Source organism: Delphinus delphis, chromosome 3 (assembly GCF_949987515.2).
Source record: "Delphinus delphis chromosome 3, mDelDel1.2, whole genome shotgun sequence".
NCBI lineage: Eukaryota > Metazoa > Chordata > Mammalia > Artiodactyla > Delphinidae > Delphinus > Delphinus delphis.
The window spans coordinates 134,945,414-134,959,957 of NC_082685.1; the positions used below are offsets into that span (position 1 = coordinate 134,945,414).

A 14,544-nucleotide genomic window follows, 5' to 3' on the forward strand; every position below is an offset into this window, starting at 1 on the left:
AATAATCTACATTTTCCCTCAAAGTTTTGCCTATGTAACATTAAACTGGAAACAGGAATATTTTAAAAATACACACCAATTAAAAATCATTCCTGTATGAGGTGAGCATAGCTCTTGTCTTCACTTCAATTTTCAAAATTCGTATCTAACATTTTCTTTCAATCCTTTTTTTGACACTGATATATTTTGAATTTATGACTATCAAACCTGACATTGCAAAGACAAAGGCAGAGGGAACAAACTCATGAGAAATACTTTTAAAATATATCTTTTAATGTGTTATAACAGCCTGGAGAATTATCACATCTTACTACTCCTTTATGTGGTAATTAGATTCCTCCTACCCTCTCCGATAAAGCAGTAGCTTTTAGCTGTTTTATTTTATTTGGTCGGGAGCACTGAAAAATCCCAAGCTACAGTAAGGGATAACATCTTAAACGGTGTTGGAGTTTGCCAAAGGTCTACAGGCTTGTGCATTTTACACAGTTATCTACTTTCCGTAGTTTTGTTTCTTGAGCTCTAAGTGGCTTCTCGGAAACTGCTAGGTTAAGCAAACAAAAGAAAAAGGAAAACAGATTGCGGGACTCTTGAGACTCTGAAACCGTAATCTAGAGCGAACCGGTTAAGCCTTCAGAGACCGGAGAGGAGGCTGTGTGCGATTGGTAGGCAGAGCAAAGACATTAGTCCAGGATGCCGGGCAGCTGGATAGCGCCTTTCACCAGCGCACACATAAGCCTTCTTAACCCAGAATGGCCGGGGGAGCTGAAACGCGTTCCCACCCTCTGTCCCACTAAAGTAAATAAGTGAACCTTGCTTCAGATGAACTGCAAAGGATAGTCTGCAGATATATCTATAGATATATAAATATTAGGAGTTTCGACCTCTCTCCCAGGAGATGGGCTAGGCGCCACCTGCCAGCGTCTTCACCTATCTCCCTCCCTGACCTGCTGGGGCGGAGAGGAGGCGGCGGAGGATGCGGCGCGGGGGTGGCCACCGCACATCCGGGCGCTCCTGCAGCCGGCCGCTGGCTGCATAATTGATGGAGGGCCGGGCGCAGCTCTGGGTGTGCTGCTGGCGCGGTCAGAGTGTCTCAGGGGAGGAGGGCAGGGCGGCCGGCCCCTCCCACTCCGCCTTTTCTCGAGTGTCCTGCCCCCGGGCCTGGCAGCGGGTGCCGGGCCGCCGGCGAGTGTGCGCTGCGACTCCGGGGACCGACGGCGGTGGGTGCGCGAGGACCGCGGCGGACCTGCTGGCGCCATGCGCTCCCTCCCCAGTCTGCGGGGGCCCCGGGCGCCGCCCCTGCCGCTGCTCCTCCTGTGCCTCCTCGCGCCGGTGCGCCGGAGCTCGGAGGACGGCCGTACCCCAGGTGTGATGGTTTCTGGGCCAACGAGGGGGCGGAGAGCGCGCGGGGATGCTGGCTACGGCGGGTGGGGAACGGCGTCCGCCTCCGCCCGTCTGCCACGCTAGGGTTATCTAAACTAGCCGAGAGGCCGGTGCGGTTCGGGCTCCTCCGCTGGAACGAACAGCGCCCTACGAGACGGGGTCGTGGGTAGTAGGGCAGTGTCTGGGTGTTCCTAGGAAAAGGGCGTGAGGGTACGGGCAGGAACAAGGCAGCGACTTGGCCTCTGCTAAACTGGCAGGATTTCTGAAAGCCACATTTCCCAATGCCCTTCACTTAAATCGATAGTGAGGCTTAAATATCCCCTCCTCCCTTCCTGGCAGGTGGGTTGGCTTTGATGATGTTTTTTAGAGCTGACCTGAAATAACACAACAACAACAAAACAAAGCCCCACGACTTAAGGATAATAATGTGTGTATCTTCTTTTCTACCTTGGTCTTTGAAAACAAAGACCATGGGTTTTTCTTTGTTTGTATTTGTGGTTGTATTATTAAGACACTGAAAGAGGGATTTTGGTGCAAAGCATCAGGGAAACGAACACCAGATTTGCCATTTTAGCTTCACCTGTTTATAATTACTTTTTATGGTGAAAGTATTCTATCTAACGTACTTTCTAATGCAAGTTCCTGTGTTATAAATTTCAAAGTATTAGCGGCTGATTAGGATAACAGACCACCTCCAAGTTTGCAAATATTGCCCATCAGTAACTAAAATCAGGATATTATTCTACACAAGGTTTCGAACCTTTAATAGGAATTCATTTTTTATGAGCTTATAGCATGTAGATTTTTTGTAACATACTTTGAAGATGGAAAGATAATTCAATAATAAGATTACTCATTTTTAAATAAATGTCCTTTAACAGGCCTAGCTGTTAACAACTTGGACAAAACATTTTGGGTTGCCTCAGTTTCTAAATTTCCTCACCCCGCTTTGCAGCCACCTTTCTCTTTTTCATTCACACCACTTATAAAGAATGGTCAAGGACGTTTTCTACACCCTGGGCTATCCCTGATTCACCTATCATTCACCTGAGGGTACTACACTTCTGAGGACCAACGCATTCTAGGTGTGTCCTAGAACTTTGGTTCTCGAGTTGGCTGTATGTTGGAATTACCAGCGAGCATTAAAAATGCTGATAAGTGGATCCTGCCCTCAAAAATTCTGATTCAGTTGGCCTGGGATTCAGCCTACACGTGAGGAGTTTTAAAAGCTCCCATGTGATTTTAATCATATGAGCCTAAGCAAGTTGAAAACCACTGCTTTGAAATGATATGGCCTAGAGAGTGCACTGTTGGATAGGTATTCCATTGGTATCAGGGAGTCAGGTTTAAATTGACACTTAGAGCAGACTTCCAAAGAGAAAAGTAGGAAACAAATGAAGGTGGGATAAATTAACAAATAAAGTTTTAAATAAACAGAATGATGTATATATGTACGGCCGATGTCTGTGTGTGTATGTAGCACAAGTCCTGTCCTTTAAGCTCCACTTAAGCTAAAATTATGGAAGAATGTGACATATAAAAGGCATGAAGTTACTTAACATTTCATTTCAAGGCAGAATTAAAACTTGTGAGGCAGCCTCATCTCACTTTATAGATACTGTATCGATGTCGGTGAGGTTCAATTTCCTCCTCGCTAAAGACCATTGTGAAGTTTACTATTTTTTACCTAGGTGCTTTTAACTACTTGGAAGTAGGTGTTCTATAAACCTAAGATTTGGGGCCAAATTTTAAAAATAAAAATGTTTATCATTTTTTATCATAAATGTATCATATTTACTATGTAACAACTGTGTGCCAGGCATTGCACCATATAGTTTATAGCTCTATGGGTTAGTTTTTATTATCCCTGACTTTCAGATGAGGAAATTGGAATTTAGAGAGGCTAAATAGTTGCCTAAGTACAAATGATTAAGCAGTAGAGCAGGAAATTTAGCATGTTCAGTCCGATTCCAAATACTGTGTTCTTAAACTCAGTTGTCTCTCTGAGATGAGTGGGTATGTTTATGAAAGTTTGGAATCACTGACAGCAGTGTGTGGATACAAATGCTAGATTTGGGTTGCAGGGCTTGCTGACTCAGTTTGAGTCCTGGAATAAAGTTGGCACAAGGACTCACCTTAACTCTTTTAGGCTGTTTTAATTAAATAAGAAATGTAGAATATCTTTATGAAGGAGAAATATTACATAAATGGGAATATTTAAAAATCATTATTATTACTCTTATGGGGGAACAAATTGAAGGAAAGGGTCATGCTTATCTTTTGAAAAATGTTTGCAGGGGAGTCATTTGAAATGATCATTTTTAACTTCTAAAGGATGTTGCTTACATGCTTCCTTGATCAATGCCCCCTTCCTTTCTAGAGACACACAGAGCAACTGCCCGGTAGTAAATATTTGTTGGAACAAATATTCGAGTACCTACATATGCCTTACATTGTTAGTCTATATCTAAGCAGAAAACTTTAGCAGTTTTTACCTGTCATGGCATTTAAACTTTAAAGGAACGGATGGGATATAAGCCTGTCTTTAATAGGGTTATATCTGGGGCATCAAAATTTTGACCCTAAATTACCATCACATTTGAAATTACATTATATACACTTTTGTTAAGAATTAGTTCAACTGGCTCTTCCTCGTCCTGGTCTTTTATCCCCACCTCTCATCCCCATCTCCTTCCCTTCCTTCTGGGAATGAGTCCTGTAGTCATTAGGTGGGGAAATGCGGAAGCGTCTCCCCTGTTGAAGGGACCCAAACTGTTTCAGATCAGGGAATTAGAAGCTGAGCCCAGTCAGGATGGCATCCAGGTAGGAGGGCAGCCCCGTGTAGAGTGTTAGAGCCGAAGCACATGAGGTGGGCGTTCCTACAGAAGGGTGGTCTGGCGAGAGGCCTCAGCGCTGAGCAGTGACAAGGGCTTCTACGCAGCTATGGCATGCAGGTCTGACCCTGATCACAGGATGGAGGTAAAGCATGCAGGAGCAGACAGTGCAGGATGCTGGAGCCTAAGTGGGTGAGGAAGACATCTCTTTGGGGCCAACAGGAGATTAGTTATATATGGGGGGATTGATCAGATAAGTAAAGCTGGTGAGGATAATAGAATCTAGGTTTTTCTCTAGAGAAGAAGGAAATAAACGGGGAAGACTAAAATGAACCTTGTGGTGTTGGACTGCAATTGGCAGCATTAGCGTGAATTCATGACTTTAAATATCTATCTCTATCCATGTCTTATGTCTATATATATCTATATAAATAGATGCATAAATATAAACGTGTATGTGTAAATATATGTATAATGCATATATGTGTCATATATATTGACAGGTGATCCCTGAACACAAAGGTTAATCTATGTATAATTTATAGTCAGCCTTCTGTATCAGTGCATCTAAGGATTGAACCAACCATGGACCATGCAGTAACGTAGTATTTACTCTTGAAAAAAATATGCGTATAAGTGGACCCTTGAAGTTCAAACCCTCATTGTTCAAGGGCCAACTGTATATATGTATGTATATTATACCCATTATATATATGTTGTGTGTGTGTCTATGAATATGTACACATGTATTCTTAGGTCTGCCCACTGCGATGGAGCAGTGATGGACATACTTAGCACCCAAATCTTGACTCTAAATACATTTTTTTTTCACTAATAATAACTTGGACTTTTTATAGAAATGGCTGATATCAGGACTGGAGGGGGGAAAGGATAGGATAAGCCTGGAACATCTTATGCCAGAAAGCAGTGAAGTGTTCAAAGAATAATGGGTGATGTCAAAAGGATACAGAAGCCAAAGTGAAGTGGGTACGAATGGACAAATAGAGCGTGAAAGTAAATAATACTACTAATGGACTAGTATCCATATGCACTGAGTAATGTCCATTGAATTATATAAGTATTCATGAGTACATACTGAACTTAATTAATTACATGAGTCAATTGAAAGTTTGATTAGGCACAAAATATTATATAGTTCCAAGTAACTTCCCACAAAATTGGCATTAATGAAAAGGGAGAAAGAATAACTTCTAAGTGGAGAAGCCTGGCAGACACCACTTTAATCAAATGATCAGAGTGTAAATCAGTAAAGAAAGAAATAAAATTGTGTGTCACCTGATAGGATGCAGTGAGAAGAACACAACATCTCCTCTGTGATTTTCCTGCCAAAGATGTCTACTCTGAATGTAATCGTATTACAACTTAACAATCCTGGAACTTTCATAAGCATCAAGGTCATAAAAGTCAGGAGAGACTAAAGCTGTTTAGAGTGAAGAGAATAGAGGGACATGGCTCATGACAGCTCATGTGATCCTGAGCTGAAACCTTTGACTAAAAAAGTACATTATAAAGACTTTTGTTGAAACTTAGATAAGATGTGGGATGAGATGATAGTGCATAAATGCTAATTTCCTGATTTTAACAGCAGTATTGGGGTGAAGTGGACTATGTCCTTTGTAGGAAATAATGTTGTAATGTTTCTGAGGTCGAATGGGTCATCAGGTGACCAACTTGTTCCCCAGTGGTTCAGGGGAAACATTCTTTACTCTGTACGGAAAACTTTTCTGTTAGTTTGAGATTGCTTTAAAAGCAAAAAGAATTTCAACTCTGAGAAAGCTTGAATTAATAGACAAACTACAAGGATAGCTGAGAAATAGTCATCAGTTTATGTAATTAGGTACGATTTTCCAAAGGAGTATTTGCCCTCAAACAGAGACAGATTGTAAGTGTTGAGGCTGTCTGTCCCAGATTGTAATCTTTTCAAGTTACTTATGTATAGCTGGCCTCACATATTTCACAATATTAGGTGAACCTCGGAAATAAACAACTTAGGACACACACATTGACATAGAAGGAAAACAACCTCACAGTGGTTTACTAAAATTAAACTCTCTACTCCTAACAAAACATAGTCACTATTCATGCACAACAAAATATCTCAAATAATATATTGTTAGTATAGAATTAATAGATGTTATATTTAAAAATGGTGTTTCTCTTTTAATTGAAAATAATATTTTTCTGGTATTTTTAAAGTTACTGTGGTCATATCATTACTAATGTATCCCTACTCTCAAGATAGAATCTTTTTTACTATTGCCTTATAATTATATAGTTCTGAGATCCTGAAAGAGAATTTAGATGTCTCATCTGATTGATCTTGAAGCCCAGAGTGCTTTTGTGATGTAGCCAAGAGCCTGGAGCTAGCTAACAGCAGTAACTGGTTTCCTAGTTTGCATTTTAAAACGCCATCCAGCACTTGGTGCCTCTTTGGAAAAGGTCCTCAAAATAGGTAGGGCTGCAAATGTTCATGCTTTAAAATATCTGCACCTAAACCATGTAAAACAGGACCTCAGGGCTATAGGGCCACTTGAAGATTTTTAAAAATCATCACTTTGAGGAATGAGGGTTGAAGATGTACCTGTTTTGAAATCAGGATTTCTCAACTTTGGCATTATTGACATTTTGGGCTGGATAATTCTATGGGGGGCTGTCCTGTAGAATGCTTAGCAGCCTCACTGGCCTCTACCTTTGTAGTGGGTGAGTTGTGTCACCCCCCAAAAGATGTTCAAGTCCTGACCCTTGGTATCTGTGAAAGTGACCTTATTTGAGAGTAGGGTCTTTGCAGATGTAATCAAGGTAAAATGAGGTCATGTTACATGAGGTCATGTTACATTAGGATAGACCCTTAACCCAATGACTGTGTCTTTATGAACGAAGTGAGAGGGAGACTTGGATCTAGAGACACAGACACACAGAGGGAAGATGGATGTGTAAAAATGGAGCCAGGGAATGCCAAGGATTGCTGGCAACCACCAGAAGCTAGGAAGAGGCAGGAACAATTCTTACTTGGCACCTTTAGAGGGAGCAAGGCCCTGCACCTTGATTTCAGGCTTCTAGCCTCTAGAACTCTGAGCGAATAAACTTCTGTTGTTTTAAGTCACCGTATTTGTGGTAATTTGGTATGGCAACACTGCAAAACTAATATAACCTACCAGGTACAAGTAGTAACCTCCAAGTTGTGATAACCTGAGTGTCTCCAGACATTGTTAAATATCCCCTGGGCAGGGTGCAGGGAAGAAGAGAATCACCTCTAGTTGAGAACCATTAACAAAATCTAAGTCCTATAAGAGAATAACCTAGTGCATGAAACATTAAAAAAACCCACAGTCTCTAGAAAGAGCAGAAATCCTAGTTTTATTTGGCGTAAGTTTCACCGTTAAAATATCTTAATGACCCAGGTGGAGGTAGTTTGAAACATTAGTTTCCACACTGCCCTTCAAAATATATTTTATTGCAAAAATCATATTTTAAAGAAAAGGTCAATTTATTTGCATTTCTGTGTAACCAAGTTTTAAAAATACTTTTACAAGGCTGTGTAAAAGTACACATTGCTTTTGTCATTAGGCTTTTTAATTGTTCTTTAATTTTTTTTAAACTAATCTAAAAATGACCTTCTTGTCCAATAGTTCCCATGTATATAAAAAAAATATGAGTTCCCTATCTAGACTGTTACCTGTCCCTGACTTAGAAAGTCTGACTTATAAATGTTCCCATCAGGAATTTATTTTCTTGCCAAAACTTCTTTCCTCTTCTTTTCTTGACAAACTCTCTCTGGGGTATAGTGTCTAGGAATCCAGGTAGCCGTATTCCCCTTCTCTTCTTTTACTACTGCCGCTAGGGACAGGGGATAGGGATCCTATATTCCTAGAGCCCAGCGGTAGAACTCTAAATGTAGTATTGGTAATTAGATATTTTAATGCTATAGTTCAGCTATATCATGGCTTAAATGGCTTTTACAATTTGGTGTGGGATCTCATGGTTATGTATAATGATAGTGTCGCTTCCACGGGGAAATATATTCTGAGTTTGAAACCTCTGTTTTATAATATATGTTATCCATTCCTAGGTTGTGTTTCTGTCATTGGGTTGCACATTTATATTGCTATTTATCAGAATGCTAAAACTAAGACTTATTAAAATAATTTTAATTATACATGTTGATAGCAATCAATACATTATGTGCATGAGAGAGAGAAAGGCAGGGAATGGTATTTATCCTAATAGCTGTTTCTTATACCTTTCTTTAAATGATGTCCAGACCCTTCCAAGATTTTAAAATGTAAGAGATTTGTGGGAGGTATGTTAGAGAAAATGCTTTTTTTTTTTTTTTTAAATTAATTAATTTATTTACTGATGGCTGTGTTGGGTCTTCATTTCTGTGCGAGGGCTTTCTCTAGTTGTGGCAAGCGGGGGCCACTCTTCATCGTGGTGCGCAGGCCTCTCACTGTTGCGGCCTCTGTTGTTGCGGAGCACAGGCTCCGGACGCGCAGGCTGAGCGGCCATGGCGCACGGGCCCAGTTGCTCCGCGGTATGTGGTATCCTCCCATACCAGGGCTCGAACCCGTGTCCCCTGCATTGGCAGGCAGACTCTGAACCACTGCGCCACCAGGGAAGCCCCAAAATGCTTATTCTTAAACAGAGGTATAGTTGAACTGATTTTCTGACTTAAATAAAAGCAAATCTTAAAACCCAATGCAGTTTTTTAGTGTTTATCTTTTTTTTCTTCCCAATTTACTTCAATTTAATAGGGCCCCATTTAAACTAGTGAAAATGTTACCTTAATATTAAATAGAAATTATAGCATATTTATTTCATTTAAAATGTTAATAGCATAAATTATAAACCCTTCTAGGAATGTCTGTTATAAAATGTAATATGTTAAAGATATCTAAGTGGAGATCATTTTGCAATTTCCCATGAAACAATATAGGTGAAAATTAGAATGTTACACAGTTCTTTGATGCAACACCCTCATGCCCCATCGCCCAAGTAGAGGGAGAAAAATCTTTTAATCTCTGTCACAACTACTAAAAGCTACTCTTTTATGCTGGCATTTTGGCAACTACCTGTAAAAGAATGCTAAGTGGAAAATTTCCAGCAATGATTAATAGAGCAGTGAGTATGATAACTTAAGGAATGAGTGTTATGATCTTGGCACCATCACTCAATATTATCCAGTTTTTCTGATCCTCCCTTCTCCATGAAATGAAACCCCAAGTAACAAGTCATTGGCAGAACTTGGACCAGGATACAAATCCCTGACTCTCCATTCTGTACTTCTTTTTGTGACTCAGCCTAATCCTTTCAGGGAAATATTCAAACCACATCTGCCTGAATCTCCTGCCAATTTCCTTTAGACACTAACATCAGCTGCATCAGCCTTTTGCCAGCTGTCCTCCTACTGAAAGCAATAAGGTTTACATTCTCACTTTTTTGATTAAAAAATATCTTGGCTAAACAATGAACTTCTCACTTTAATATTCTAACACCTTTTGCAGACTGTCCTGCTCTTGTACTCAAGACTCTTAGAGGAACTTTTCCCAAGACAAAAATCACAACAGTTATACATGCCCTTTTGCACTTGGGGCTTCTTCAGTGGAGTCTGGAGCCTGATCATGAATGCTTTAAAGGCAATAGGAAGTTAGGATACAGGTGGTGGCTGGATTATAGATGTCTGTTTGTATTTTTAATATATGAGTTGGCAATTGGAAGTGGTCACAACAGTTACTATATTCTGGAACTATCCAAATTTTCCTACTCTTGAAGCTTGGTTTTTCCTTTTCCTCCTATTCCTTCAACTTTCATAAGCTTATATTTTGCCCAAGCCAAGCCTAGACCCCTTTTCTCTCCTTGTTCTAATGTAGGTCCTAGGGGGACCCATCCATCCACATCCTGTTGATGCAAAATGGGAAGATAACCCCAGCCTCAGAGCTCATCTCCTTGGCATTATCTCCAGCTCTATTCTAGTCCTTCAAAGATGTAAATCACACTTCATACTCTGTAGCTCACATACCAACTTGTATACAACACATAGGCTAGTTACAGTCAATACTATAAATGGGTGCTACTCTGACATTTTAATGACTCTCAATCACAAATTGTGGGCCTAAACCAACATTATTATGATCCATGCAGCCCTGCAGGAACCAAATTTACTCAGCTTCACATTCCTTACTGGCATCAAGCATGTATGCTGTATGTGTTCACGTATTTAAGTGAAATGAGAATCAGAATGACAGCATTTTTTCAGCTTACGTCATCCTTACTATTGCTGATACTGTGACTAAGAATAATGATAATGATAATAATAATAGTCAGACCATCTCAAAAGGGTTATGAGCTTGTTTCGGGGACAAAAAGTGTGGTGAAGATCTTCATGATGGCATTCTGCTCTGCAATAGGCTAGGCCAAGAAAAAAGGTCTCCCTAGCAAAGGAAGCAAAGATATCAAAGCTTATGTTTGCAAGCTTCACAGAACAGATGATAGAGTGGAACAGTTCTTTCTTTCCCATCTGCTGTTCCCAGATGCTGCTCCCTCCTGGCTTCCTGCAACCTGTAAGTGAGCTATGCCCAATAATAGAAAAAAAGAATTTTCATATTGATAGGTGACTTTTTGGCAATGTGTGTGTGTGCTTGAGAGACAGTGACAGAGAGAGAGAATAGGAATGAATGAATATTAGGTGTGGGTGGAGGAGAAGTTTTGTATTCCTGGCAGCCTAGTGAGAAACTCAGGGCATATTTTCCTAAATAATCAGTGTCAGAGGGTGGTATGATTTAGGTATGTTATTTGTTAAAGGACTATTTTATGGGAAAGTGCATCCCACCTTCCAAGACTGTATTAGAAGTGATAAAAGCTCTGGAATATGGCTAATTGGAGACCTAGGTTCTGCGAGGTAGGTTTTTTTATTAGGCAATATTGAAAAGCTGTGTGTAAGCTGAAGCAACAAAAATGATCACTTGCTTTGGTAACATTTTTCATACATATAAGAAAAGAACTAGAAGTCTAATCTTGCACTAGGAATAACTTTCTGAGCACAGTATTAAAAATGTGGTGTAAAAAAGGCCCAGGTTTAATTTAAAGTGAATGAAGGGTCTTAAGAATGCAGCCAAGTTTACAATAATGAGCCTTTCTCCTCTGACTTGTTTGGTAAAGTTGGGGTAGTTTTCGTGGGAGGTAAGGTCTGTGTCCTAAAGTCAAAAAAACAGTAGCTAGTGTTAAAAAAAAAAAAAAAAAGAATCTTTGAGGAGAGTGGGACAGGTGGAAATGGAAACCTTGTTTCTTCGATGAATGTTTTTGAAAGAAGACATAAGTGACAGAAAAATGGAAAGTTGGTTTGGTAGAGGACACAGTGGACCGTCACCATAGCTGGAAAACAGAGCAGCACAGACTCTCCCTGTCCATCCATTTATGTTCTCTGTCCTCTAGCGCCCAGTGCACTCTCTCTTATTCCTTTTTTATGCCCTTTATTTTGGTCTCTCTGTCCCTTTTTGTGCTCTCATCTTCTCTCTGCCTTTCTATGTCCTTTTTTTCCCTGGCACTCTTATCTAATTTCTCCATATCTTCATTTATGTTTTATAAAGAAACTATGAATACTTTTAGGATAAGGAGAGGTTTTTTTTTAAAGCCATTTGATGTAATCAATAGGGATTTTTCAGTAAGAAAAGAACATAGAAAAATTGGAAATTTTGTTACATTTAATAGCTCAGTGTGTTTCTGAATGTCTGTGGAGCGTGTAAGACCTACTGAATCAGAGCTTCCTGAAAACATTATTTTTCATTAATAGTATACAATATACCATTTTAGCTGCTGTGAACTAGCTTTTAGACAGTCACTTAACCTTGATAATAATATGTAATCACATGTTCTTATTCTTACAGCTGCATCTTTCACAAGCCTACCTGTCCGGGAAGAAATGATGGCAAAATACTCTAACCTTTCCTTGGAGAGTCATAACATATCACTGACTGGTAAGTGTATTGTGTTTCAAATAATATAATGCCAGATAATTTTTCATTTTTAATTAAGCTACTTTATGAATTATGAAGTACTAAAGCCTGCCAGACTGGCGGGAGAGACACACCAGTACCTTATACAGTCATAACACAGTGTGATGGGGTCCCGTGCGACCAGGCTGACGTTCCCTGTGTGAGGGAGGAGGCAGCCTTTCCAGGCATGGGGGTTAAATGCTCTCTAGAAGGAGGGCACCTGGGACGAGAGGAGGGCTCATTTTGATGTGCAGATGCTCTTCGGTTTTCATCACACCTTGCTGGTACATCTGTTCAAACCACTGTTCACTGAGAGGAGAATTCATGTATCTGCTGGAAGGCCTTTAGGCAAAAAATTAAAGATGTTATCTATGACTGCTATGGAAAATCAAGCGAAGAATCCTGACATAAAACTCAAGTCTGCTTTCTCTTTTCACAGTTTTGGATTCCAGTATTTTAAAAGTAATCTCAGAGTTCTTTAAATGAGCAAGAGTAGTTATCTGTTTTAGCAACAATATCAAAAGTATAATTAGAATTTTAATCCTATTTTTTAAGTCACTAATAAGTTTCATCCAATTATATGTCCAGGCTTTAACTGTCCTCTAGTTTAAGAACGGTTTCTCTATTTCTGTTTAATATGAATTAAAGGTGTGCCCCTCCCCCCAATCTGATACCAGTGGAATATTTGCAGTGAGTTTTCTGGTAGGAGAACATTTTTATGACTTTGTGCAACCACTGTTTGTTCCCAGATGTCCCCATCCTAGTATTTGGAGCTTATTCCTACTTGTAAAAAGTAATTACAACACTCCTGTGTTGCTACTTCTTCTTTTACTTTTTGCGCGTTCTAGTCGTTGGTTTCCTTTGTTAGGATGGAATGTTTCTTTAAGAGAGATTTGTGTGAAAACATAAGTTTGCAAATCCTTTGATTGGCCTGGCAGCAGCACACCCCTCACTTATCCTGTGTAGCTGGAGCCTGGGAAAAAAAGGGTCAGGTGCCCAAAGGGAGAGCAAAAATTGGACTTTTTAGTTGATGTCAGGTTGGTTATTTACTTAACCCGTTTGGAGGGTTTCACTCCTAACCACTCTTTTATTCTGGTACCAGTATTCCTACAGTATTCATGAGAGCATGTGTTCACAATTGTCCATCACTCACCTTCAGCTTTGGCCTGATCAAACTTTAGTCAGGCTTTTCTCTTCCTCCCAGACCCCTGAACTTGGCATGCCTCAAGTCTGAGCAAGCAGTAAATGCATGATCACAGCCCAATCGTGCTGTCTGCTTCTAGCCAACAGTTGCCTCATTTCTTCTCAAAAGTTCCTGCTAGCCTGCTTACCCCTCCCTATAAAAGTCTTTTTCTATTTGACAGTGAGATACTTGTAGATCCAAAGCTTGGAGCATTTTTCCCTATTGCAATAGACTTCTGGAATAAAGTCTCTCCTTATTTAAGTCTAGGTTTGTTTTTATTTGACAAAAGAAAAGATTTGACATTAATTTCGAAACACAGGATCTCTGAGCTGTGACCCTTGTTGTTCTGTTTGCCTTCCCATCAAGAAGTTTGGTCTTAGGAACTGCCTTTATTGAAATATAGAATTTAAATCTGAAGACATACTTATGCTTATTAGGAACCATAGGCTTTCTTCTTATTGTTACCATCAGGATTTTTAATCTACTTCATAAATAGAATGTTTTCATATTTTGTCATATCATTGTTTATTTGAATTGTGCTTAACATTTCTGTGTTGTTACTTATTTTCTCTTCCCCTCTGGCCATTTTAGAAGTTGATCTCTCTGTTGGGATAAAAATTTTTTTTTACAGAGATGCAAATGTAGTACATTAGTTGCAGATTCTGGACCAGCATGACAACTTTTGGCCCAGTTCATAGCACATTTCCTCAAAGATGCTTGAGACTGGGAAACAGGTCCTGTGCCTTGGAGAGTGAAAAACATGACCTTTGGTTCATGAAAGCCTAATTGTTTACCTGTTTTATGTTTTTAAAATACTGCTAATCATTTACTTAACAGACATATGGTATCGACTATGTACCATGTATGTATTTCTACATATACCTTAGTTTAAACCTCATAAGAACCCTAAGCAATGGGTACTATTACTATTTGCAATTTGCAGGCGCCACGCTATTAACCCTCATACTTTGCAGCCTTTCTTAATGCCCAGTTACTCATTTCTTTCAGCAGTGTTATTAATACAATTATACCTATTTTAAGGAAACTTAGATTTGCTATGAGACTATGGAAAGAAAGAAGTTTCAAAAACAATGAAAACAAAGGTATTTTGATTGCCCTTTGCTAAATAGGTTTGTCT

At 39.7% G+C, this 14,544-nt stretch overlaps 1 protein-coding gene across 1 annotated transcript in view; it reads left to right on the top strand.

Moving 5' to 3' along the window:
* The first annotated feature begins 1,179 nt into the window (after positions 1 to 1,179).
* Positions 1,180 to 14,544, top strand: part of EMB (embigin) — a 41,822-nt gene continuing 28,457 nt past the window's right edge. The window contains exons 1-2 of the mRNA XM_060007053.1: positions 1,180 to 1,363; positions 12,116 to 12,205. Coding sequence (XP_059863036.1) covers positions 1,255 to 1,363; positions 12,116 to 12,205 — 199 coding nt within the window. The 5' untranslated portion in view covers positions 1,180 to 1,254. The remainder of the gene's footprint in view (positions 1,364 to 12,115; positions 12,206 to 14,544) is intronic.